The following is a 27,291-nucleotide window of genomic DNA, read 5'->3' on the forward strand; positions in this document are numbered from 1 at the left end:
TTATTCTTTTTGGAGTTTAGGTCATGATAGGATCTCCCTCTTGTCTTTGACAGGGATTGAAGATATGTTGGTTAAACCTGAAGCAGACCACAAAAGACAAAAAATTATTGAAAAGTCAACTCATTGTGGTATTGATGTAAGTCTGTCTTGCAGAAAAGGTTTTATCCCCGTAATTTAAAAACTTGCAAATCCTGCTTTGTGTAATYGTGTCTACTTGGCACCTAAAATATCTTTTTACTTTCAGGCTGTTAGAGCTGCTCTTAATTTGCCRGAAACAGCATCATGTGATGAGGTCCAAGGAAAATGGCAGGATGCCCATCTCTGCAAAGACCAGAGGGATTTTAACATGGTTGATCTGAAATTCAAGGAGGAAGTAAACAGTTACAACAATGAAGTTAACAAGGTTGGCATTGAGGCATCTGTATATACTAATCTTGTTTGGAGACTTTCTTATTAGGTTAATTTAATGTTGATGAGGGGTGCCTGACTGTTCTGAAGGCTGAAGCTTTCCATCCGTTCCCAGCATGAGGCTTCACATACTGAGTTGCCAGTGTACCTTAACCTTGGCCTCCCTGAATGAGAAGATGACTCAGTGTTCAAGGCACTCTTTAGTGTTCAAGGCACTCTAATTTTTAGGTTGTCATCTGAGCCTATCATAAATTTATTGTTTCCAATTCTGTTGTTGTTCTTTAGTTATAAATAGAAACGCTTGTGATAAGTCTTGGTTTTACTTTTTCAGTTTTCAACAGGAATTGCTGTTCATTGATTTATTAGTCATGGTTTATTAATTATGATTCCCCTCACCCCAAACCTTTAGGTTTGTATGCCTCTTGGTCTCCATAGGAGCTTTCCAGAGAACAATTTGCAGTTGATGGTACAGTCAGGAGCCAAAGGATCTACTGTAAATACAATGCAGGTAATATGACAGTTATAATACTTGGCAGCTGTGTGTGTTGAGTTGATTTGTTATAGAATGCAAATTGTTTTGAAGCTCTTTGGGGAAATGTGTGAGTATCTAATAGCAAAGCAAGATTTTTAATTTGGGCTGTGGGAATGGCAGTGCCTTTGATGTGGAAAATTTTTAGAATGTAATAAAGACCTCAGCAAGGGATGGAGGAAAGTCGGTGTTTACTATAACCTTCTATTTTTGCATCTGTTCTTAGTACATAAAGATTTATAGAAATAGAAGACCTTCTTGTTAGTAGAASGAATATGCCAAAGTTTATAAAAATAATCCTGTTGCAGAAGAAAGAGCTTTTGTGGGCATTGTTGGAGGCTGATGCTTCTGTTCCCTTCTTCCACCATTAAATAAGGGACAATTAAAACCTACGTTGCTTCTGGTGGAAAAGGAAGGGATGCTCGTTTGTTTTGCCTTCTACAACATGGATACCAAGCAACAGACCCTATATATAAAATGCTCTCTAMAGTTCTGTGCATATATTCTCACTCTGGGAAGAAGGTGAGAGAGAATGACCAAAGCTCAAGAGATCTGTATTCTTTTTTTTCAGTGCACTGCTAAGAGGTAGTGAGGGTAAGGTAGGGACTTCAGCATTTGCATTATTTTAGTGTTGYATCTTTTTGTGTTAAAATAAACATACAGAATGAGAAYGGAAGTGTTGAGGGATGGGTTAAGTGACTGGAATAACTTAAAAATCAGATGAGATTTAGATGCTTCGATTGCCCATCAGTAGCAAGCATTTCTTCAATGAATATTTAGGGGTTTTAAACATTTTTCGTAGAAAAATTGTTGCACTTAATATGAGCAAACAGTTATGTGGAAAAGTGATGGTTTCCTTTTTCTTTGCCTGTGTACTTCCTGTCCACATRCAGATTTCTTGTTTGCTGGGCCAAATTGAGCTGGAAGGTCGAAGGCCTCCACTGATGKCATCTGGCAAATCACTACCATGTTTCCAGCCATATGATTTTTCACCTAGCTCAGGAGGATTTGTAACTGGCAGGTTTCTCACTGGGATCAAACCTTCTGTAAGTTTAATACTGCTTTTGCTCATACTGAAATTTAATTAGATCTTAGTACTACAATATAGGGTTTATAATTATAGATAAATCAGCTGTGTTTACCCTATTTTTAATGTAATCTTTGAAAAGAGCATAAAYTACTGATCTCAGTTTACTTCCCAGCAGAAAGGCTAATGAGATTATGCTTGTATTTAGGAATTCTTCTTTCACTGCATGGCTGGCAGGGAAGGTCTTGTGGATACAGCTGTCAAAACCAGCAGGTCTGGATACCTTCAAAGGTAAGAGGCTTATTCTAGAGTTTGSTACTTTAAAAGGTACTTTTTCTAAAATTCTGCAAACTGTAATATGCACATGTATTCCTTAGATTAACTTCACAGTGTACTTGCTTTCTTTAAAAATAAAAATAGTGTTTGCTTTCTCAAGTGTTTATTCTAAGACTGACTTCCTAGAGGACTGGATCAAGGTGACCTTTATCATTTTTAACTTCTCTCTGGCTCACAGCTTCTTTTGGTGACTTGTTTTTATTGGTACAAGTAAATATACATACATTTCAGGCAACTCTAGCTTTTCTAGGCCATACTGTGTGGCTCTCATCTTTATTTGGGTAACACCTCTGACATACAGAAGAAGGTGGAATTTTTCATTGTTTTGCAAGGTGGTGGACAGTTCTTAAGGAAAAATACCTCCTTCTTTCAGATAGCCACTTAAGAGAGAGAGAGCAGGGATAAAATGACATATACTGTTTTCAGTAATATCTTATGTTAGAGTTGTATCATCCTTGTTACTTTGTGGCCTGTTAATAACATTTTTTTTCCCCTCTTGCGGCAGGTGTATCATAAAACATTTGGAAGGGCTGGTGGTTCAGTATGATCTGACTGTACGTGACAGTGATGGCAGTGTGGTGCAGTTTTTATATGGAGAAGATGGGCTTGATATCCCTAAAACTCAGTTCTTACAACCTGAGCAGTTTCCTTTCATTGCAGAAAACTATGAGGTAAAACACCTAAATCTTAAGCATTTATGTGGGATGAAGSGAAAGACTTTATGCACTTAAATATGTATGACATATCTGTTAATGGTCTGGTGGCATAGTTGTTTGCAGTCACTCTGACAATCCTACATTTTTATTTGCCAGGGTGTTCAAAGTATGGACGTGTATTTTAAGTCTGTGGAATGATTAAACAGTCTGATATTCAGTAGAGCACCACGTATTCTCCCTATTCTTTCTCCTGTTCTAACTTCTGYGGTTGGATTCATATCCATATAGATGATTTTACCATTCTGCCTCTCAAGTTTGATAATTTCCTTTTACCTGAAGTATTGCTTCAATGACTAATTATTAAAAAGTGATGCTAGTCACATAAAGATAAAAGAGCTTTAGCCTCGACTGGGTTGAAAACCAATTTTGAAAATTCTGTTGAAGCAGCAGAAACCTTTASTGGCAGCAGATGTCCTTTTCAGTGTGCTTTGCCTTTTTAGTAATAGTGAGTGTAGARAGAATGATCATAAACAGATTTTTTTCCTAGGTAATCCAAAAAACAAACCATCTGGATGAAGCTTTAGCAAAGATGGAGTCTCACCAAGCTAACCAGCAGTTCAAAGCCATCAAAAAGTGGCGAGCCAGGCACCAAAGCTCTGTGCAAAGAGAAGGAGGTTTTCTGATGTATTCCCAGAAGAAAATGGCAAGTGTAAAAGCACAGATTCCTGGAGGAGAGAGCAGAAATGGAAGAGATCCTGCTACTTTACAGGTAAAGCAAAAGCAGTTGAACTGACCTAGCCTGTTTTTAAAAACACAGAATTCAATAATTTAATTTCTTTTTTTTTCATGCTGAAGTGTTTCATGGACTATTTAAGTTATTCTTTCAAAAGCTGTATGTCAGCTCTGTGGATAATTAAGAAAGTATTGTTTCTTAAAGTCCGTGAGCTCTAGTGATAGGGCAAAGATCACAAACTCTGAGGTGAAACTGGTTTTACAAAACATCCTGTGGGTTCATTAGGGTATACACAGACTAGATCTCTTCAGGTGGAGAGACATCCACCAGTGAGATGAGAACCTGTTGAAATGAAAAAGTCAGAGGCCTGAGCCAGCTTTGTCTAGTGTTTCAAGAAGTACATTTATTTAAACCTCTTGTACATCAGCACACTAATCTATATGTTTTGGCTGCAATTGAGGAACAAATGTGCAGGCACAAAATGCAGACAGGTAGAGCTGYGCAGCCTGGCTTTCACAAGAGGGAATTTGCCCTATTAGAATGTGAACAGTTTGCATGAAACTCCAAGTTGAAGGTGTTGACAGATTTAACTCTGGTAGCTTGTCTGCAAATACTGTTCCTTGATACTGATCAGATTTATACAGCTGTGCTGAATTTGTGTGACTAGAGGCAAAGAGGACTTTGGATAACCTTGGGAACAATTTGGCCACATAATTCTTGCCTTCATTCATTCATGCATTCGTTCTCTCTTCCTCTCTCTTGATAGATAGGTAGATATAGCTGTATCGCTGTCTCAATATATTATATAGCTCAATCTCTATCGCAATATATTATATAGCTCAGTGGACAGCCTTCCTTGTCACAAGCCAAATTCATGGCTCTTAACAGCAAAGTTTGTGTAAAGATGCATTGAAATCATTTTCTGAATTGATTTTTTTCAATTTCMGTTTTCAATTTTCAATTTCAATTTTTCAATTTTCATTTCAATGTTGTATTTGAAATGTTACTTGAAAGATTAACAAAAYGAAGAAGAGAAATAAGACCAATTAGCATGCAGAAGGTGCAGACTAAACTGAAGATTTCTACTGGATTATTGGACTTGAATATGAACTTTTGTAAATAAGAAAAGCTCCTTTCTCATGCCAGTCTTAGACAAGTGAGGTGCTAGCCAGCTAGAAATAACCATGTAAGTGTGTTAAGAGATGTTACTCCCAATCTAAAATAATTCTTAGAAGACTATATTTCACTGGTGTCTAAAGTGATTACTGTGGATAGATACTCTATTTCAAGCTTGTAAGATACCTTGAAATCTTGTGGGATCAAAAGTGCTACATATAAATAACAGAAAACGGAGAAAGCTATATTTGTAACCCTTTTTGCTATGTGCTACATATGCATTTAAGCATTGTGCAAGTGGTGGTCTTTTCCTCCTTCTCTGCTGTTTAATTACTGGTGGAAGTAGTGTTTATTTTGTTTCAGTTTCGTGGGTAAACTAACCTGCTTAAAAATTTTCTTATTTTTCAGTTATTGAAGATGTGGCATGAACTAGATGAGAAGAAACGAAGAAAATATCAAAAGAAGACAAATAAGTGTCCTGACCCAAGCCTTGCTGTCTGGCGTCCAGATGCTTATTTTGCATCTGTTTCAGAAACATTTGAAAGTGGAGTTGAGGATTACATCAACAAATGGGAATCTGAGAACAGAAGATGTTATGTGCGAGCAGCGTTTTCTTCTGATAGGTACTAATGTCTGTGTTTTACTTCTTTGCACTGAAGGGAAAAAAACCTTTATTCTTTGGATTGAGATTGCTAAAGATGAAAAGTCTGTATCAAATCTTGAGTTTGTAATCTTCTTGAAACAAAATAGTAGGTTTCAGAATGGTTCCTGAAAGCCAAATGTGCGTGGCACACAATGGAGAGGCAGTGCTTATCTGTTCCCTCTAAACCAGAATTTTCCATGCTAGTAAGGGCTTTGACAAATGGCTTGTGGAATAACAGCAATGGATTGCTATTCACRGAATCACAGAACGGTTGAGGTTGGAAGGGACCTCCAGAGATCCAGTCCAGCTCCCCTGCTYAAGCAGAGTCATCTACAGAGCACTTTGCCCGGAACTGTCCAGATGGCTTTTTAATATCTACAAGGATAGAGATCTCCAGAACCTCGCTGGGCAACCTAGTCCAGTGCTCTGTCACCCTCACATTTTTTTCCTTACATTCAGACAGAACTTCTTGTGTTTCAGTTTGTGCCTGTTGCCTCTTGTCCTGTCTCTGGGCACCACTGTAAAGAGTCTGGCCCCATCCTCTTTTCACCTTCCATTCAGATACGTATACACATTGATAAGATCTCCTCTCAGCCTTCTGTTCTCCAGGCTGAACATTCCCAGCTCTCTCAGCCTTTCCATCTATGAGAGATGCTCCAGTTCCTTAATCATTTTAGTAGCCCTTCACTGGACTCTCTCCAGTAGCAGCATATTTCTCTTGTACCGGGGAGCCCAGAATTGGACATGGTACTCCAGATGTGGCCTCCTAATGTAATCCAGGATACCATTGGCCTTCTTGGCCAGAAGGGCACGTTGCTGGCTCGTGGTTAACTTCTTGTCTGCAAGGACTCCCAGGTTCTTCTCTGCAGAGCTGGAGTTTTGTAGTGTATTCCCCTACATATAAAATAATATTTTACAATAACACAGTTAAATGTTAAAATGTACTCTTGCCACACCTTGGAATTAGGAAGCAGTTAACAYGAGCAAGTGAGAGTAAATAGATTCTCTTTTAACAGTCTAGGAATTAGCAGCAAATGGAGTATGGTTTGTCTAACATCCCAGTTCTGTGTTAACAAAATATATTTGTCAGATCTGATTGAGTTAAACAGTGCTGTAGTTTGTAAAGTGTTTGCATCCAAAGACTACCAAGAGAAATTGGCTGAAAGATGTAACTTTGTTAAACTGAAGGAATGTTTCAGTATATACCCAGTCTTTTATTTTGTACTACATTGAGTTAAACCTCTGCTTGTTTTCTGTYTTCAGATTAAAGGATTTATTGTACTTAAAGTGGCAACGATCCCTATGCGACCCAGGAGAAGCTGTGGGTCTCCTTGCAGCTCAGAGTATTGGAGAACCTTCCACACAGATGACTTTGAACACTTTCCATTTTGCTGGCAGAGGTGAAATGAATGTCACATTGGGTATTCCAAGGTGAGAAACTTGTGTTCTCAATGATCTCTTTAACATTTTTGGTGCTTACATAATACCACTTAATCTTACTGGCTGTTGCACATTTAATCTTAAGGGCAAATGATGCTTCAATTTAATCACAGATTGTACATATTCAGATATACTTAATATTCTACAATTTTTCGGTTGTTTTGATTTATTTTCTAGACAGAAAATAACCTGTGAAGGCCACTTATTCTTACCTGGTGCATAGCAAATTGYTTATACTGTACTGAATAAAAAGCAAAACCAAATAAGCCTAAAGAAATGAAGCTGCTTTGTGGGTTTGCTATCTGCCTGTCCTTTCTTCCTCCTAGTAACCTTTAAACCTTAGTTAATTGTAGTGAAGTTTGCCAAAAAATGGAGCTTGAAAGACAATAGTCTTGCAGGTTTAGGGTTGTCATCACCTGGGCAGAAAGAGGCCTCTTTTACACCAGCCAGGTTCTCCCTGGCTTTCTGTTTGGTGACAATGACTTTGCTATTTGGCATGCTTGTTTAGAATCATAGAATAACAGAATCAGTAAGGTTGGAAGGGACCTCTGGAGATCATCTAGTCCAACCTCCCCGCTCAGCAAGGTCACCTAGAGCATGGTAGACAGGGTTGCGTCCAGGCGGGCCTTGAAGATCTCCAGTGAAGGAGACTCCACAACCTCTCTGGGCAACCTGGTCCAGTGCTCTGTCACTCTCACAGGGAAGAAATTCCWCCTCACGGTCAGGCAGAACTTCCTGTGCTTCAACTTCTGCCCRTTGCCTCKTCTCCTGTTGCATGTTTACCAGCCAGTCATTAGTTTGTTCTGAGTAACGAGAGCAGTAGGGCTACTGTTATGCTCCAGATGCCTGATGAACCCGAAAAGTGAAAAAGTGCAGTGCAGTGGTAACCACTGCTCTTGATGCATATGGCTTTGCTGCACCTGGCAATTGCTGCATGCTACCTTATTAAATGAGCATGCTGCTGTATACTACCCTATTAAATGAGCTAGATGTTTATTTGATTGCATAATGCTTTTATTACTTAACCTGAAGGATCATTCTTCATTTAAAGGTTGCGGGAGATATTGATGGTAGCCAGTGCAAATATTAAAACACCGATGATGAGTGTTCCTGTGTTCAATACCAAGAAAGCTCACAAGAAGGTGAAACAGCTTAAGAAACAGCTGACCAGAGTGTGCTTGGCTGAGGTGAGCCTGCTGCTGTGTATCGTTTGAGAGTCTGCGAAACAAAATATTTCTTACTTAAGCTCATCAGTTAGTCTGGCTTTTTAGTGATTTCCATTTTTGAAGGCACACCTATGGATGCAAAATTCARGAGTTGAAAAGGTCCTTTCTTTCCACCTCCTGCCTACTGAACGTGTGAAATCTGCTAGGAGGGGTAGAGCACTAAAAGGAATTGCAGGAACTGACCATGAGGCTTAGATTCAAATTAATATGTACAGCAGTGTCACAGGTTACAAGTTCTCTATGGAACATAACACACAGTTCAGGTGTAGTAATAGGGTAATGGAACRGAAGATTTCTGTTTGCTGGCACAGTTCTCTTTGTCTTTACCTCAAGCTCAGTTTTGTCAGCCTTASACAAAACCCCTCCAATTCTTTAAAGGAAAAGCTAATCTGGAAGTGACTAGCATTGTGGAGAGCTGTTTTGTTTAACATTTTGTGTGCCACCCACTCTGTGGCTGTGCTCAATAGAAACAAAACCTGTAGCACATTGGAGACAGGGGCACTGAAATCTGATTTATTCTGTGCTCCCTCTCTTCCTATGACCGCAGCGTTTCCTGTGGTCTGCTGCATGTAGTACCTCCTTCTGTCTTATTCCTCCTTCAGATTGGAAAGCAGAAGGATAGAGTTAAGTCTCAGCTTGGTGCTGAAATCCTGTCATGTTCAACGAGCAAGAGAGAAGGGTCAATAAGATGGAATTGTTAACCTGCTAGGAAGTGTGGCCTTTGAGGGAGTGGGGTAGGAGGTGGAGCTGTTCTCCCAGCAATGTCTAAATTAATTGCTGAGAAGAGCTTAAGCCAAAAAGAGTGCTGCATTAAGATACAACCTTCTTCTCCAGGAGCTGCACCAAAGCCAGCAGAAAAATTTGCCAGCTAGCCTTGTGTAATTCCACTCCTCTATGGAAAGCACTGGGAGCTGCAAGAAGTAAATGGAATCCCTTCATCAAAGGGGTTGTGTTCTTACTTGTTGCTTTTGTAGGTCTTGCAGAAAGTTGAGATTGAGGAGTCTCTGCGTGTGAAGAGCAAGCAGAATAAACACCGCCTCTACAAAATCAAATTCCACTTCTTGCCCCATGAATATTACCGAGAGGAGAAGTGTGTGAAGCCCAGGGACATCTTATACTTCATGGAAACAAGGTCAGTTCACTTTCAGATGCTTTCATGTTTGCTCAGCAGCAGCCTCCTAAGCACAAGTTTGCAAAAGCATCTGCATGGTGTCTTCCTGTGCTCTTGAATTGCATCGGGATAGATCTACTTGGAGAGTATAAGCAACATCATACTCCTTATCCTTGGATGCTTGGTGTTTATTACAAATGTATTTTAAGACAGATGACTGCAACACTTTTATTCTTGAAGGAGTGGGGAGGGGACATGGAAAAAGTTACTGCCTTAGCCTAGAGGTACTTTTATATCCACCAAATAATATGTCCTCTTATAAGCTGACTGGCTTCTTAAACAAAATACTCATTTTCTGAGAGCTTGAAATTTTCTGCAGTACTGCTGAGTGTAGACATTTTGGGTTGCATTTTCTTTCAGATTCTTTAAAGTCTTGCTGGAAGCAATTAAAAGGAAGAATGCAAAGCTGACATCTTTTACTGAAGTCAGTGCCAGGAAAGCAACTCGGAAGGATTTAGATGGTGACCAAGATCAGGTACAGAAAAACATGACTTGAAAAATGCCTTACTTCCTTTACRTTCTTTTGAGAACCAGAAATCAGAAGATCTTATCAAGTTGTGATGTGAACAGTGACCTTTAGAAATAAAGATACTCCTTTTTTGCATGTTTGGCAGATTTACATGTTGATGTAAACAACTATTTCTATTTCTGAAGTTCTTCACAGATACTAATTTCCTTCCTAAATATTTTCTTTATGTGTCAACTGTCTTTGCATTCTCATAAAATACACAAGACAAGGTGTTGCGTATAAAATCCTAGTTTACTTCAGGACTGTATTCTAAAAATGCCTATTTGCTTTTAACTTCAGTGAGGTAAAAGTTTGTTACCTTCCATTTGCTCCCAGAACAAGGTCCTATTGCAGCAGCCATTGCCAAAACCTTTGGAGAAGCTCCTTTTTTTCACTGAAAGGCTTCTGTATGTTTCTTCTGTCACCTCTTTCCCTATAAAGACTGCCAAATAACCAGAAAGGTGGCTTACTTATCTTGTTGAATTTCCTGTTGTTTACTGTTGAACTCAAACTGGTGATAGCTTTATTATTTCTTTAAAATAGTATTTTTACATAAATTAATTTGTCCTTACAGATGGAACAGTGTTGGACAGGGGATTGAAAAATCCAAAAGCTTAGATAGTATCTTTTGATGCAGTTGAAGCTTCCCAGCATAGTCAGTGTGATCATCTCACTTATTGTGGTTTTCTAGGTACTGAATAGTCGTGAAGCTCCAGAAGATGAAGAAGAGAAGATTGTTGATGCAGAAGCTGATGAAGGGGATGGTGATGCTACAGAAGCAAAGCGGAAGAAGAGACAAGAAGAGGAGGTAATGATTTCGTAGGTGCTCAGCACTGCATTTTATTTTCCACTTTCCACTGCAGTGATTTGAGCTGGAAAGAGAAGACTTACATCAAAACAAAATGCCAAAATGTATTCTAAAGGGACAGGGAAATYTCTGCTTTGTGTTGATCAGATTTGAATGGGGGAGAAATGTATAGCAGGAAATAYGGGCTGAGACATCACAGTGATGACGTGCTTGAGCCTGGACTCTGCCTATAGTCCTGTAAGAGGAATACAAAGCCATGCAAGTTGGAGAAGGAAGAGATTCTTTGGACTTTTTTGAAGCCATGTTCTTCAGCAGTTGGACAGACATCTAGCAGTCAAATTGTCTGTGTTGCAGTTCACCTTAATTTTGCCTCTTGCTGATTTCATGCTATTAGTTGTATTTAAAACTTTACTATGGTTTGCTCACCATAGCTGTTCATTTTGTTTCATGTTCACTACTTTGTAATTATTGTTTAAAGATGGGTTGCTGTAATTTTAGCAGGAGGGCGAAGTAATTGGAAATCTTCTGAGAAACCCCCATCAGCAGAGTTGAATTATGGAAAGAGCATTTTGTCAGGGGAAAAAAGTAAATTCTGCTGCAGTCACAAAAACCTCTATCATCCCTGACTATATTGAGAAGTAATGGCAAGATTATAAAAAATAGAAAGTGAACAGAATTTCTTTTATCTTTGCTTTTATAACAGAATTGTGTTTTCATTGGGTTATAGGTGAGATACTCCTTGATATCCTTGAAAGATGAGTTGTAAAGCAGCAAATGGTGTGCTTTGTACCTGTGTATGTTCTGGTTCAAATAATAAGTACAATATTGTTTCTCCATAGGTTGATTATGAGAGTGAAGAAGAGAATGGGGATGAACATGCTGGTGAGAATCCAGAAGAGGAAGAGGCTGAATCAGAGAAAGAAGGAAGGACTCAAGGTGCTGAAGGAGATCAGAAYGGAGCAGATGGTGATGATTCTCAACATCTTTCCTTTATGTCTCAGACCAAAAAGGAGAGGAATCGATTAGTTAAATCAGCAGAGTTGCGAATAAATGCTGTTCTGAGCAGCCACCCATCAGTACAGGATTACACATTTGATACAGAAAATGAACTTTGGTGTGAGGTAAGATGGTAATGCCTGTGAACGACTGTGTATGCTTGCAAAATGATTGCGTAGAGCTCATAAGAAATAAATCTCTTCAGTGTAGCTCTACTGCTTTGTCTCAACACGCCTATATTAATGTGGAAAAACAGCAGTGCAGGCCTCAAAGCAAACGTACTAGTTGACATAATTTTTAGCAGTCCCTGACTTCCCAGACCCCTGCTGAAACTTTTTTTGACAACTGACAAGTTCATGGGGTTTTAACTTTTAAATATATGATGCWTCACTGTGTAGCTGCTTGACAAAGAAAAATGACAATGAGACTGTTGCAASAGGCTGTTTGTGATTACGTCCTGAAGGTGACGGGCAGAAGTAGAGCCTGCTTTATATGGGAAAGCACATCTATTCATAGAGGAATTTAGAATAAAGCTGGAGTATTTCATTTTATTCTGGAACGAATGTGATAGTGTCAACTGAAAAATCTAACAGGAATGTGAATTTCATAGATCCAGAAACATTTCATTCTCCCTTTTTTAACAATCCTTTTTACTTAAGAAATAAAGCTTGTTTCAGATCTGACTGGATAATTCTATCTCACTCTCCTCCTCCCACTTCCACTCTCACATCCGTTGTCTCAAAAGCCCCCTATCAACAACCTTTGACCTCAACCTCTGCCATCTACCTCCTCAGTTTTTCAGTTTAGATCAGGCTGAAAAATCTTAGGCCTTTACTTTGACCTGAGCTAATACTGCTTTGTAACAGTGAGAAGATGCAGCAAGATCAAACAAGCTGCAGTTGTTGAGAAGCTTGCATGGTCCTTCTGCAGGATAGAAGGAAAAAAGACTGAAGATCTGAAAGGAAAAAAAAAAAAAAANNAAAAAAAAGAAACAGAAAAAAAACAAGTCAGGTCCAAGGATCTTGAGAACAGTATGCATGAATAGTCCTGGGATGCAGTGTTCACATTAGCATGTTTGGCTGTTATTCTAGTCAGACTTGCATGTGCCCAAGCACATAAACACTAGTATAATCCCAGGTGTCTACTTCTTGCCTCAGAATTAGGCTCGTTGTTGAGCCGAATGTTCAAGCTTCCTTATAGAATAACATTGCACTGTTTTTTGTTCTTTTGTGGTTTTCTTTTTCCTTTTAGGTGTCTCTCACGCTTCCTTTGATGAAGGTTTACTTTGACCTCACCTCTTTGTTGGTGTCTCTTGCACGAAACACAGTCATTCATGAGATAAAGGGGATCACGCGATGCTTGTTGAATGAAAATACCAATAAGAAAGGAGAGAAGGAACTAGTTTTACATACTGAAGGGATAAACCTGGCGGAGCTGTTCAGATACTCTGATGTATGTCATCTATTTATAAACTTGAACTTGAATGATCTTTTTGTGTTCTAGGGAGGGATAATGGATAACAGGTACCATTTAAATTTAGCAGAGGTGATGTGTATCCTTTTCAGCTCTTAAAGTCTCTTCTGCCTTCCYCCAGGATATGTTCAGAGCTCAGCTGAGTCTTTTCTCAAGGGTAGACAGCAAATGAGTTTTTGTGTGCGGCAGCCCAGTATCTAATGACAAATAATTCCACACCACGCTTGTAACTGTCTCTGTAAATGTTTCTTGAGGGAGTTCTTCCATCTAAATGAATTGCAGCAGTTGGAGATGAATAGTTGTGTTATGCCATGTAGCCCATAGTTCTACAAATACAGACTTTTTTTTTTTTTTTTTTTTGGTGCTACATCTTCTCTACTGCTTTTGCTGAAAATTCTGGATGTCTGAGACAGACTGGGCATGGCATTACATTTCATTGCTTGGAGACTTTTACATGCTCTCCTTCTTGAGGATTTTTTTTTCAGATCATATTTTTCTGTGCTGAATTTTGATTCCAAAATTCTTCCTCATGTTTAAAATCCTGTAGTCACTAGCTTAAACGTAAATCCACAGTTATTTTTGAGCTGCTGTCTAGTCATTCTGCAATTGTTGGTGTAGTTTAAGCTAATGAAAGGTGTAGAAAAGCTATCTTAGCTTACTTAGTTATTTGGAAAAATGAAGTAACTGCTGTTTTTTGCTTTCAGATTTTGGACCTGAACAGACTTTATTCCAATGATATTCATGCCATGGCTAAGAATTATGGTGTTGAGTCTGCCCTGAGGGTCATTATAAAGGAAATAAAAGATGTATTTGCTGTATATGGTAGGATTTTTTTTCTATTTTAAAAGATTATAATTTTTTAGGTATTGTCATTAAGATGGGAAAAACACAGAAACCTTCCTGTGCTCAGAAAGTTATGTCTCTGCAGGATCTTTTCATTTGTGTGTGTATTCTTAGGTTACAGTTGTTCATAATTTTCATCATTACARTGTCTTCTGTGAAGACTTCATTAGTTAATTTCTAGGTTCCATTTAATCAGTACAAAATTTGCTAGACAAAGCTGAATTTATTTCCCTCTTCACAGATCTTTTTTATTCTGGTACATTAATTTGCGAGCCGGAAGGTCCAGCTCTTAACATTCAAAGAACCTAACTATATAAGACTTGCATAGTGGCCATGAGAACAGGATTAATCTTGTCTAATGATAGGAATCTAGGCTGCCTTTATATCTTTCCTAAAATACCTATACTACATTGTCTGAGATTCCTTATTTTAGAGCATCCAGACAACTAGTTTAGGTAAGATGCCTTAGGCTGCTAAGGTTGCATTGTTGAATTAGTCTTAGATGATCTAAATCTTGCTATGAATTAAACTATTGAAAAGGGAGAAGATGAATGCAGTGAGAATTTTAGCAGCCAGATACATCAAACACGTTTGCCCAAAGTGATCTGACCTTCAAATTGTTCAGGACTGCTGGGTAAACACTGACAGAGCTCGTAATGATTCCCCATCACACAAACTCCATGAATGTTACTTGAAAATACGTGCTAGTTCTAGTTAGCCTAAAGAGAGTTTTCTGTGGGTGCATAACATCATACACAGAAAATATCAGAACCTTTGTGATTCCAGTGTGGAGCAAGCATGGTTTACCAGGCGAGGAGACAGAGCTCTGTCCTGCGACAAGTACACGGATGTGTGATTCCATCCTGCGTAAACAATGATGGTGCAGATTTTATTAGCAGTGGGTCCTGGCCTAGATAAGTAATGTATTAATGTTATGTATAATGAAACGTTTGCCTTGTTACAGCATTGTTGACATTACAGTTTCCCTGGAGAGATGTCATTTTATATTATGGTGAAGTCTGCCCATCTTGGTTATCTGAGGGGAGCAGTTATGCCAGCTACACAAACAGAAGTGCAGCTGTCAGAGGAACATTAATAGAGATGTTCTCCATGTTCATTAGGGTTTGGTTTTAAAACCAAACAAAACCCCTCAAACCTTAGCCCTTATAAGCTCTGATGTTCACTCTTTACCATTTTCTTAGGCATTGTGGTAGACCCTCGGCACCTTTCGCTAGTGGCAGATTACATGTGTTTTGAAGGAGTTTATAAACCACTGAATCGTTTTGGAATTCAATCCAACTCTTCCCCTCTGCAACAGATGACATTTGAAACCAGCTATAAATTCTTGAAGGAAGCAACAATGATGGGTAAATGGTTTAGTTTAAATTATATTGCTGCAGCATTTCGCATACACTTTGTTTTCATCATAACTTTTCAGTAGTTTGAGTAATACAGAATTGCATTAGAAAAAATGCCAGAGGCTAAAATTTTAATTAAGCCCTTGCCTATGAGAATGTCCCAGATGTTTTTAATAAAAGTCTGTCAGCTTAAATGAAATCAGCTCCCACATGTAATTTGTGTGGGGTCTGTGATTCTTTTTTTTTTAAGAATTAGATAGTGTTTTTTATAACAAACGTTAAAATTGTTAATATTTGCTATAACAAAGCCTTATAAAGAACTATTAAATCTATCTTTTTCTGTCTCTATCTTTACCATTGAAAATGTTGTCTCCGCTTTGTTTTCATGTCTCTATTGTATCTTGTACCTCTTCATCTCTTCTGCTCTAAGCTTGCACTTCGGGATTTGTTCTGAGAACAGTCTTTCTGGTCATTACTTCGGTTGTATTTTTCTTCTGCTTTTTAGCATTTTACTGCCTTTGCTTTTTTTCCTCAAACACAGAGTCAGATTCGTTTGTTTGACAGTAGGTTTCTGGTGCCATTTGAGATGCCCAGGAGTATCCTTCCCAGCCTCCAGCAGCTGCTGCTCTGGAAAGGGTACAGATCTCTTAGGTTTTAAACCATATCTACCAGCCCCACCTGGCTGCATGGATCTTTCGGAGTATTTGAACCGTCACTAGACGTATACTTAGGAGTCCCAGCCAAAAAGTTAATGCATCTTTTAGGTCTGTCATTAGATGATACACTTGATGTCACGCTTTGATACTAATTACATCTCCATTTTGCCAAAATGCTTTGTTTCTGCCACTTGCCAGTTGGACGCTCCTTTTTGGATGCTTCTGTGCTGCCTTTGCTGCCTAATACAAATGGGAAAAGCTCTCAATGAGATCTTTTCAGCTGAACTGTCTTAAACTGCCTTGCACAGATATCAGGCAGAGTGACTTTTGTCATTGAATTCCTTTCTCTTAATGCTGTTTTACTCCTTTTCCGAGTGGGTAATTTGCATTTTAATGAGTAGCATTAGTTACAGTTGGCTTACAGTTCATCTGAAAAAATGGAAAAGTATAAATTAGGGGTGACACTGAATAGAAGAGGATGTATCTTGCCAGTTACTGCCTCTGGATTTATTTTATATCACATACTGACTTAGAAATAAGATTTTTTTGCCAAGTGAATTTTATTTATGGCTAATATTACAAATAAAGATATGAAATGCAGTACTAATAGAAGGGCACGGGTAGTTGGTGGGAAAGCTATAGTGATTATGAGTGGAAGGATTTCTTGATTTCTTCAAGATGGAAATCAAAGTCATAAAGTGTATTGCAGCAGTCTGGATCTAATTCGCTCCAATGCAGCTGATAACTTGACTGTACGTTTAAAGAGAGACTGCAGAGATGCCCTCTTATGGCCCTGGTCAGTAAGAAGGAAAAAAAAGAAGTGTTTGGACTACTGAGCATAGCTAAAGTAGCAGGAAATGCCATCAGTAGCAGGTGTGACCCAGCAGATTGCTGACCAGGAGGATTTAGTGAGCAGACAGCACGTCTGCATCAGAAATGAAATCCCTTTGGCAGTTTGCTCGAAGAGCGACTCTTTGTTACTATCGCATGAGCAAACAGCACAGTTGTGACCATTTTGTGTAGCGATCTAACAAAGAGGCTTTTTTCTTTTTTGTCCTTCTACTGACACACATTTAGGAGCAGCTATTTACTTGTACAGCTGTAGCTGAGGTCAGAGCAGCAAGCACATGCCGCACGCTGTGCTGTGGTGCAACTTCCCCCCCATCCTCTGTAAGAGAAAGTTCAGTGCATTTTGCTCAATAGAATAAAGATGACCTAAACTTACCAAAAGTTTTAACTTTTCCAATCTTCCAACATGCCGTAATGACAAAATTCTAGCTCGGTGGTATTCGGGATGAATGAAAAGCAGCCCAAATGCTTGTAAAAACAGTGAAAGCAAAATATTCCAAGCCAGACATRTCATCTGGAGAGCTTCCAAATTTCTGTGACACTATTTCGCTACAGCGAGTAACCACAAAATCAAAGGAATTCATGGAATGTCTCTCCAGTGCAAAGTCCTCTTCCTRTCCAGCCAGAAGGATTTAAAATCCACATCAAAAGGGTTCACTGTAACAAAGAAAAAAAGCTCCACRGGAAAAAGGCTGCAATGAAAAGGGAATCTTTTTCGTTCTGCCTCGCTGATGTGTGTGAGGCAGGGGAAGAAAAGTTTTTTTTATTTTTATTTTTTTTTAGTTTCTCTGATCAGCAATATCAATCAGCAAGGCCAAATATGTATTYTCTCAGAATTCAGAATACACTGTCTTTCCGTGCTTGCTGGAGAGAATTTGGGAATGTGTGGCCTGATCCTTCRCTTGTCCCCAAAGATTAAGGAGAGATAATAGCTGGTATGGGAGGGACAGGAAAAGTATTGGACTTTTGCTTCCAGAAATACAAATTCAATCTGAGCAGTAGGGGGCAGTACCTTTCCAAATCCAGGGGGCTGAGCCACGTAAGTTCTTGTATGTAAAACAAAATCAGCTTTTAGCGCTGACCTGTGAGTATCCTTTGGGTACCATCCTAATACCTTTTTTTTTCTTTTTTTTTCTTTTTTTTTTAATTTCTGTTATAGGTGCCTATGATGAACTGAGATCTCCTTCTGCATGTCTAGTGGTTGGAAAAGTTGTTAAAGGAGGAACTGGTTTGTTTGACCTCAAGCAACCTCTTACATAATGCTTTGACTGTAACTTAAGGATTTGGATTAAAATGCTCATCATAAGACATACGTGCCCTGCAGCTCCTCCTGCAACATAATTGCATATGCTGTCTCYGGTCATCTTTGCCATGCCAGTATTTTTGTTTCCCTGGATACTGATGATCCTAATCTGTTTAATGAAGATGTTTGCACCTAGGAGCTATTCTTTGGCCCAAGGAAATATTTATTTCCTGTTCATTAATGTAAAAATGAGATTRTTGTTTTACATAGAAAATAATGAAACTGAGGAGATCCTTTGGGTCTCACCTAGCCTATGCAACACCCTTGTTAAGCAGAACAAGCCAAAGTAGACTCTGTTTGTACAGTTTGATTTTTGTTGGGTGGAATCCCATGTGGATGGCAGTGCCAGTTGCCATTTAATTGCTAGTACGTTTGTTTCGTGACTAATTTCCAGTATTTGAAATAGCTCTCAGACTTGCAGATGTATTGAAGTGTCTGTGCTTGGGGCATATCCTCCTCTTTTGCTGTATTTACTTATACTGCCATGGGTTTTTTTAAGCCTTAGAGGATGCGTTTTCTTACACTGCTTATCCCATTTAAGAGTAATGTGTCTGTGACACAGTTAGCAGATTTTATTATTAACTCTGAATTCAGATATTTGGTTTTCATGAGTTCTGTAGGCCTCTTTCAGTTTCTGCCCTGACAACTTCTTTGTATGAAACAGGTTTCTACATAAAGAGAAACCTCACATTTGATAAAGATTTATTCTTTAAAGGGAACTGCTGTAACAATGCATAGAAGACTGTAAGAATGATTAAAAAAAAAGATTTTAAACTATTTTTGTTTATATGCTCTGTATCAAAGAAGATACTGAATAGAGGACATCATGAACAATTTATGAATGCCCTATTATGTGGCCATAATACAGAGGGRATTTTGTCACACAATCAATAGCCATCACCTTGACTGTGAAAGCTGTTAAAAATGGCATAGCCAAAAGCTATGCACTTTTGGATACTTATAGAAATAGTTAGCCACTCCTTGGAAATCAGATAGACTTTTTTGCTGTTAAATTTGTTTTTGATCAGAATGAAACGCACAAGGTGCACACAAATTGTTGAAATTCTTCAGAGTTTGCTCACTACCGTATAGGTACATTTCTGGAGTGATTTCAACCCTTGACTCTTCTCTGTGGTACCTCTACGTTAGTGGAGCAGTGCCAGAACTCACTTAGGAGTCCTGGCTTGGCGTTTTTCAGTGGAGCTGTGCTAAAGGAGGTCAGACACTGGGAGATGTTGACATGGGATTATGGAGGAGCCTCTGTGGAGTGTCTTTACGGACTCCGGTCTGCCTCAGCCCCTTCAAATTATGTTTCAGATGCACTCCAAATAGAGTTGAAGCTCAACAAATGTATTAGCTCTGTTTGTCATTTTCGTTCTGTGAATTTCTTTCTAAAAGATTTCCTGCTGTATTTATCTGATCTTAACACCTGCTACATGTTTCTCAAACATTTAATTCTGTAAACAGCCAGGAAAGGGTTAGTTGGATACAGTTTTGCAAATGGCTAGATCAGGAAGGAACAAATGTGGTAGCAAAAGATTTAATTGCAGGCTACCCTCTATGCTATTACAGTCCATTCTGCTGAGAAGAACCCTTAAGAATCATTCAGTGTGTTGTGGATTGCACCTATTTCACATCTTTGTAGAGATATGGTGGCATTTCTTCAGACTCTAAAGAGTTTGACATGAAGAACTGGTTCATCCATGTGTTCGTATTCTAAGTGAAGCTGAAGAGGTGTCTTTGAGGGTGTCATGGTAAGAAGCTGTCCTCCTAGTTACAGAGGAGTCATGAGTTGGTAGTCTGATCAATCTTTATCAGTCCAAGTTCCGTGTGTTGGAGGCGTCTGCGTGTGAAGTTACTCTGTGCTGCAACTGAAAAGACAGAATAACCAGAGCAACTTGAAGATGTCTTTTTCTAGGTACCAGCTTGCTTCTCTGAAGATCACAAGATTAGTGCTCCCTACAGTAATCTGTCAGCTTTGCGTGCTGCTTTCAATGGTGAGAAATACTGCTGTGCATTGGTGGGGCAGCAGCCAGCCAACAGGCTTTTTTAGCAGGGGAAGCGAAATGAGAACAGCTCCCTAAAGGGCCTGCAAGTATTACGTAGTCTCGTTCAGAGAAAACAGACTTAATGTGATATTGTCTATTATCTTCGGCTGATACCACATCAGTTGTGCTTTTAAGCCAAAGAGCTGTTTCTTGCTCCCTGCAGAATCATCTGTGCAGGAAATGATGAATTCAGTAGGCAGCTAAAAAAGTCAGTCATGCTACCAGGTTATCTCATGCTTTAAATAGAGCCTTTTGGAAACTCTGCTCCGACTGCGCCAGGATGAGCCAACCTCCCTTCTCAGTTTTGACTTGTCTGTTTTCTTAAAGCTTAAGCATATGTCACTATCAGAAAAGCTATTCTGATTTGTAATTTAACAGCTGACAGTGTATCTATAAGATAGGGAGAACAGATCTTTTCACTGTATTGGTAATGATGAGTCAGCTTATATTTTTGCACAATGGTTGGAAAGTGAGCTATATTCAAACTTAATTGTAATTAAAGGCTTATTTCCTGACAGTAGACTTTAAAAATCATAAAACAAGGAATACAGATGGGTACAAATAGGAATTAGTGCTGCTTTCATTTTGAAAGTTAAGCAAAATACTAGAACCCAGGAAGCTGAAAAGATTCCTTTGCCAGCTCATTGATTCCCGTCTTGTTATGCTTGTACAGGTCAGTAACGAGCAGTAGTGACAAGAAGCCTCCTGCTACTTCTGCTAAGGAGTTTGACAAGTGCAGGGCTTGTGACACCTCTGAGACACTTCATGCAAAGTCAGATGATGGTGACCAGACTGGCAGGCCACAGGCAGGTCAAGCCAAAGTAAAGCCTTTCTCTTCAAGGGGATTGGGTCGAGTGGGGGAATTTGTGAGCATCAGTCGCGAAAGCTGATGTTCAACACGCCTTTTGAAAGCGTCAGTGCTGAATGCAGCGTTTAGGGTAGATGTGAAGCTTGGCCAGAATCTGGCACCCTCCTTCAGCATGTGGGTGACCCCTGCGCTGTACATGAGGATGAGATCTGTGTCCACAAGCTTGCTCAATGGTGACCCACTAATGTAGCTGGAAAGGAATCCTGGAAATTGTACATCTTCAATGCCTGCTCTTCCTTGCAGCTTGTGTAGCGCAGTGAACAGCCTGGACACTTGCTTGCCCTGAAGATCCACAGTTGTGTTTTGTAGGTAAGTGTAGTGTTTGAGGGGTGACGTGGGGGGGAAACCACCAAGWGCCACGAGGCTGGTGTTTAGAGCAGTCGCTCAGGATGTGGGAGCCCTGCTTTCAGCTCTCTGCGGTGCCCCGAGGGAGCTGAAACTCACTTCTTCCAAGTGCCTGAACAGCGTGCAACAGGGAGGCTTCGCTTTTCCCGAAACTGCTTGGTGCTGCTGGAAGTGATTTACAGTTCCTAGTAAGAGAGGAATGAGTTCAGAGTTCCCTGCTCCCTGGGGAAGGTAGGAAAAGCCAAGCCATGCAGTCATGCTCCCCTGGGCTTTCTTGGCAGAGCAGTGAAGCCTTTTTTCTAGCATTTGAACAGCCTCAATCACAAGTGTAGTGAGAAATCCTGCCTCAAAACAGGATTATTACTTTCTTGTTAAGGGGCTTTAAGGCACTTCACTGTCTCATGGAAGACGGGCATTGGAAGTCCCTTAGGGAAAAGAGACTTCCTGATCCCTGTGTTACAGGTTAGCACTGCAAGCCCTAGCTGAGGTAGCCACCTAGCCCCTTCCTCCTTGCCTTTCTAGATCATTTTTGGTTTGCTCTGTAGTGCAGTACCAGCCTTACCTGGAAGGAAGGAGCCCTTGGGGGCAGCAGATAGAGAGATGCATTGTAAAGAGCTGTGCAGTGCAGAATGACTGATAAATGTCTGTTTACATCCCTGTCAGATTTTGAGGCCTCAAGACAGGAGAGTCCATGCTGAGTGGAGCTTTCAGCCTCTCTGTATGGTCTTTCTCCCCATCTCGCAGCCTGGAGCTTGTGCCCAACTGCATCCTTTGGCAGGAGAGGTTTTCTTCCTGCCAGCAAGTTGTTTGGGAGCTCTGGGTCTGGCATGAGGCAGCCTGTGGGCACTGATGGCAGGTGAGAACTTGGCAAGGGAAAAGGAGTTGCTGCACTGCAGCACCTGTTCTGCGTGAGGTCCAAGCTGTGTTTCATGAGTGGGCTTTGTGAGGATGCTCCCTATGGGAGGTRGGTGCTGGGAGAGGAACGTGGGAGCCCAAATCCTAGGGAGATGCTGGGCTGGGGCAGCTTTTGGAGAAAGCAAACCTAAGAGCTTAGGCTGCTGCAGGGGCAAGTGGTAGAGAAGTAGTGGTTTTCAAGTACGCAACGCTGAGCAGAGACTTCCTGTGAAGGTGGAGGGTGTCTGTATCGTTAGCACGTTCTCTAAAGAGATCTGCATCACTGCACGTGGCAGCTGAGCTGAGCAGGGCTGTCAGCCAGAGGAAGCTCCAAAGTCTGCTCCTGCTCCTGTTACAGTGGATGTCACAGAGCCAGGATTAAGCAAGCTGTTCGTTAATGATGTTTTTACRTTTTTCTGGCTTAGATCCCTCGAAAGAGTTTTGACTACCCAGTTGCCCCCCCCAAAAGTTGAGGTCTCGTCGCTGAGCCCGTGAGGATGTGTAGCTGTGCTTGTTTGCCTTGGTGCAGCTTTCTCTGCCAGCTCTGGGACTGTAAATGGTGCTCCCCTGCCCCCCACCGCAGAGCTGCCTTGGACTTGGTTCTGGGGCTGCAACTTGTGCTCTAGTAACACTGCTGCAGCTGTTTGCGTTTTGGAGCCTTGCCTAGCACTACAGAGAGAATAATGAGTGATCAAGAAGTAACAGTGGAACATTAATGCAAACTGCAATAAATAAATAGCTGCATTATTAATGGGACTTTAAAACCGAAAGGGCAAGTAGAGCAAATCATATGCTCGCGGTACAACAGCTCGGTAGAAAAATCCCAGAGCAGTGCCTTCGAAAAATCAGCACTCTGTAAAACACTTCAATATAGAGTTCTTCTGCTTTTCAGTATACTGTATGTCCTCGGCATGGTAGCCTGAATTTTTTCAGCAAGGTGCAGAATTTTAGAGAAGTGGTTTAGCCCTGACAGCCTCGTGAATGTAAATAATCCTGTAAAACAGAGCAGYGCCCTTGGCCTGCCACAGGAATCGAGGGCAAGTTGGATCTTCCTTAATTTTGGATAAAGCTACAGAACCAAATCTTTACAAGAACAGAAAGACAGCTGAGTCTGAATTCCTGCCCTTGCCAAGCTCAGGGCTGGTGGGGGCTTGGGGTTGGACCCAGACTCTCTGCTTGCCCAGTAGCTTTATGCTGCACCTAGTGCCAAGTGAGGCTCAATACTCCCAAGCCAAGTGAATGCCCTATTCATGCCCTCTCTGCACAAATTTAAACAACAAGGGCAAATCCCAGGGAGGCCAGGTTAGATCGAAGTAAGCTGGCTTTTGCAACCTAACGCACCCTGTGGCATGCACCTAGCAACTTCCATGTGCAGCAAAAATACGTGGTGATAAAGACAAACTGTGTTTTGCTTAAATTAGTCCTGGGGCCTCTTCCTCTTCTAGCCTGGCTCCCTGGGTTACGGCAGTGTGGTTACATAGCAGCTCCGGAGAAGTACCAGAAGCAGGAAAGAAGATTTTTGTGTCTTAGTGGAAAAGCTATGCAATGTCTCGGGCMTCTGAGTACAGCTGGCTGTGCTGCAAATCCAGAGCTGCACGTGCAGCAGTAATAACCAAAAATCTCCTGTTGTAAAATTATCTTCCCAGTTCTTTGCTCACTAAAGAGCAGAAGGATCCAGCAGGGCTTTAGGAATAAGAAATATTTCAAACTTTTTTTTTTAGAGGAAATAACTTCATGCCATTCCTCTGTGTGTGTCGGGGCTCCCAAAGGAAATGCCACAGCTCTTCCTGCTTCGCAGGCGGTGACCAAATACGATGGCTTAAGCTTACAACGGGTGAGCCAGTCCTTGAAAAAGCTGATTTTCATTCTTCTGCGATGTGCCTCATGCCCAGTGTGCACGCTCTGTTTCCATATGGAATAAACCCAACCTGGAGCCAAGCTGCTGGCACTTATTTTTCTRAGGGCTCCAGCTTTTGCCTGTGATTTTTCTGATCGCCGCTGGCAGCTAAACAGGCCAGCAGCAGTTTGCAGAGGCAGGCGACCTCGCCTGCGCTGAATTGCTGCTCTCCCACTTGTAGCCGCTTGCAGGGGCCCAGCTACAGCTGCTCCCACACGGTTGCTGGAGCCTTTTGTAGCCATGGCTCTAATGCCTTTTCCCTGGCTGCCCACGTGAGCTGACAGCTCTTAGCAATTGCTTTTTCTGGTGCATCTTGCCCCAGGCCAGGTTTTCAGAAGATGGTGGGCTGCTGGAGCACATCTGTTCTCCTCCTCAGGCGCTTGCTCTGCCGGGAGGCCGYCGCTTGGGTCGATTCCCGGAGCCCTGGCGTCAGACGCCTGCCGTCGCGGATGCGTTCGGCGAGGCCTGCGGCAAAGCCGAGAGCTGTGGGAGGAGACCCGAGGCCACAGCTCCCTACGGCAGGAGAAGGCTGCGTTCAGCTCCGTCGTGCTGGGGGCTGCCTTCCCCGCTGGCCGGAGGACTTGCGGCGTTGCAACGAGTCTCTGCCRGTTCGCGCTGGGGACAAGCCCTGGGGCAGCAGCTTGGACAGCGAACGGCCGCCTGCGGCCGCTGAGGGTGAAGCTTGGCCAGGGTTCACCCGTAAGAGCTACGAGCACGGCACCGTGACCCCCCCAGCCCCTTGCAGCTGATGGGCTGGAACGTGCCGTCTCCGGCTGGTCCGAGCCCCGGGCCAGCAGAAGCCAGGAGGCAAGGTGGGACACCCAGGACTGTGTTTTATGCAGCTGACAGAGTGTTTTAAAGGGCTTTTCTGACCGTAAATTTAAGCCAGCATTTGTGAGTTTTTTCCACCCAGTCGTACAAAACCGCAGAAGATAACCCAGACAAGTTTTTGAGAGCAGAAACCCTTTATCTTTAAAGGAAATATTTAAAATGTATTGAATTTTTTGACACAAAATAGATCGTTTTCCTCCCAGGAAAAAATGCATACAAGTATCAAGTTGTTCCAGGAGAAAAATGTTATTAAGCCAAGCTTTTCTCCACCAGGATGACATGAGTGTGTGATTTGGGCTTCTGAATACTACCTCTGCTGTGCAAGAAGAACTGATCCTTTCAAATAAGATTTTATGCATGAGAAAGCTGAAACTTTGGAAAGAGGACTGGAGAAGTTCTGAAAAGCCTGTTTGACTTGGRTTTTTTACCTTGCCATCTGAGTCACCAAAAGAAAAAAAAACAAATAACCAACTGCAACCAACAAAAATCCCCAGACAAAACCCAGCATGTTATATGTCAAATCATATCAGCTTTCCTAGCGTAACAAAACCAGACGTTTTCTGTACTGTCAACCAAAAGACTTAATGTGGGCTCTGTTTAAGGGAGTTGGTTATTAAAAAAAAAAAAAACAGATTTTTTCGGAAATGGTTTTAGAAGAGGTTTATGTAAGAATAAAACTATTTTCAACTTTTACAGTTCTCTAACTTTTTTAATTATTTTCTAAATCTGGCGTAAATTAGCAATGAAGTCTTGTGGATCTGAGAAGAGAGTTTATTCACTGCCTTGAAAATAGTACTGAAAAATGCAAAGATTTCCTTTTCCCRAAGGAACACTTTTGATAGATTTAGCTCCTAAGCTGTAAGACACTTTGAAAAACAAATCTTGCATTTCCGAGACTCTTTGTCCCTCTTGGAAAATGGATATGAAGCGTCTTTGTCATGATTGACTAGAAATCCAGCTGACAAGTGTGCGCAGGATGAAGGGAAAGTGGTGTAAATTGGTTAAACACCTAATCACAAACTTAGAAATAAGGTTACAAAAAAAAAAAAGAAAAAAAATATGGAAACATACTTATAAATTATACTCAACGCTGAGCCGATTCCCTTGATGTGTCCATGTCTCTTGCCTGAGATTGCTGAGATCCTGGAGCGGCAGGGACTGCTGTTCACGTGCTCTTTCTCTGGCGTRAACTCTCCCTCTGCCTGTGAGCTTTATTGATGCACATTTTCCATGTCTTTTCTCTTTTTCAATGCAAATGCRGAATTCAAGATTTTTTGCCTGGGAGAGGCTTCCTTCACTATTTAGAGTATGTCTTCAGAACCTGTCCCCTTAGCTTATATTATGTTGTTACTAGCTGCTGGCCTGCTGGGATGCAAACGGAGTATTCAGGCTCGTACCACACTTGCTGCTCCCTTAGCAAGTCGGAGGTTTGTTTAGGTGTCTGCTTTCTTTCACCGGGAGTCGGAAGCAACGTCTGAGTTGGTGCAGCCCACATGGGTCATCCGTCAGCGCCACAATATCTCACTGTTTTCCCCGCAAGACCTCACACGGCTTAAAAATAGAGCCGTCAGACAATCCTACCACCCAATTCCCTTCTCTGCTCGCACTCAGAATACTATTTATGTGTCACTCTCAAGTATTTACAGCCTACCCGTGAGCATACAGGATGGTTACCCGGTGGCTTGGCAGAGGAGGCACTGTGGGAGCAGGCAGCAGGGCAGCAGCTRAAGACCAGCAGGTTCTGCTCAGGTGGGATTTCATCCCAGCACGGCAACGTGATGCAGAGCACCCCTGGCCGCAGCGGCTCTGCAAGGGAGACAGGTAGCATCCATCAGAGTGAACGTGTGAACATCCTCGTTGCAARCGTGGTGTGTGAGCACGTCACCCCGGCCTGCCTGCACAGGCAGCAGAGGCACTTGGAGGCAAACGCTCCATTGCACTGGAAACAGCAACGTGCGATAGGACAAGGCTTCAGACCTTAAAAAAGCTTGCTTTTCCCAGTGGCTAGCGAGCTGTGTAGCTGCTGTGAGACATCTAAAGTTCGTGGATGGAAATCCCACCCTGGAAACCTCCCAATGGACCTCTGCAATTCTGCCTAAGGCTGAGGCAGCCTRTAGAGCCTCAGCTGTCCGTACTTCTCCGGTGACGTGGGCTCAGTTCCTTTGCTCTTGGTGCTCTTGAAACCGGTTTGATTTTAGATGGGTGTCTGTGTTGAACAGGGTATTTGCACTGGCTGTTTGGGACAGCAGGCTGAGAAATCCCGGAGAAATTCCCTGAACTAAGCAGTACCGACGGGAAAAAGAGAAGGAGAAGGGACAGCTAAAGTCCT

General features: G+C 41.3%; 1 protein-coding gene across 1 annotated transcript in view; it reads left to right on the forward strand.

The window, feature by feature from the left end:
- Positions 1–18,855, forward strand: part of POLR1A (RNA polymerase I subunit A) — a 37,808-nt gene extending 18,953 nt beyond the window's left edge. Inside the window, exons 17-34 of the mRNA XM_085314698.1 lie at positions 54–136; positions 245–403; positions 818–916; positions 1,831–1,983; positions 2,173–2,255; positions 2,806–2,971; positions 3,504–3,725; positions 5,214–5,428; positions 6,712–6,879; positions 7,940–8,075; positions 9,089–9,246; positions 9,646–9,760; positions 10,485–10,601; positions 11,441–11,722; positions 12,849–13,049; positions 13,775–13,892; positions 15,116–15,280; positions 17,936–18,855. Of these exons, the coding sequence (XP_085170824.1) occupies positions 54–136; positions 245–403; positions 818–916; positions 1,831–1,983; positions 2,173–2,255; positions 2,806–2,971; positions 3,504–3,725; positions 5,214–5,428; positions 6,712–6,879; positions 7,940–8,075; positions 9,089–9,246; positions 9,646–9,760; positions 10,485–10,601; positions 11,441–11,722; positions 12,849–13,049; positions 13,775–13,892; positions 15,116–15,280; positions 17,936–18,036 (2,741 nt within the window). The 3' untranslated portion in view covers positions 18,037–18,855. The remainder of the gene's footprint in view (positions 1–53; positions 137–244; positions 404–817; positions 917–1,830; positions 1,984–2,172; positions 2,256–2,805; positions 2,972–3,503; positions 3,726–5,213; positions 5,429–6,711; positions 6,880–7,939; positions 8,076–9,088; positions 9,247–9,645; positions 9,761–10,484; positions 10,602–11,440; positions 11,723–12,848; positions 13,050–13,774; positions 13,893–15,115; positions 15,281–17,935) is intronic.
- The last annotated feature ends 8,436 nt before the right edge of the window (positions 18,856–27,291 follow it).

This window comes from Rhea americana, unplaced genomic scaffold, assembly GCF_003343005.1.
Source record: "Rhea americana isolate MKP2758 unplaced genomic scaffold, rheAme1 scaffold_41, whole genome shotgun sequence".
Taxonomy (NCBI): domain Eukaryota; kingdom Metazoa; phylum Chordata; class Aves; order Rheiformes; family Rheidae; genus Rhea; species Rhea americana.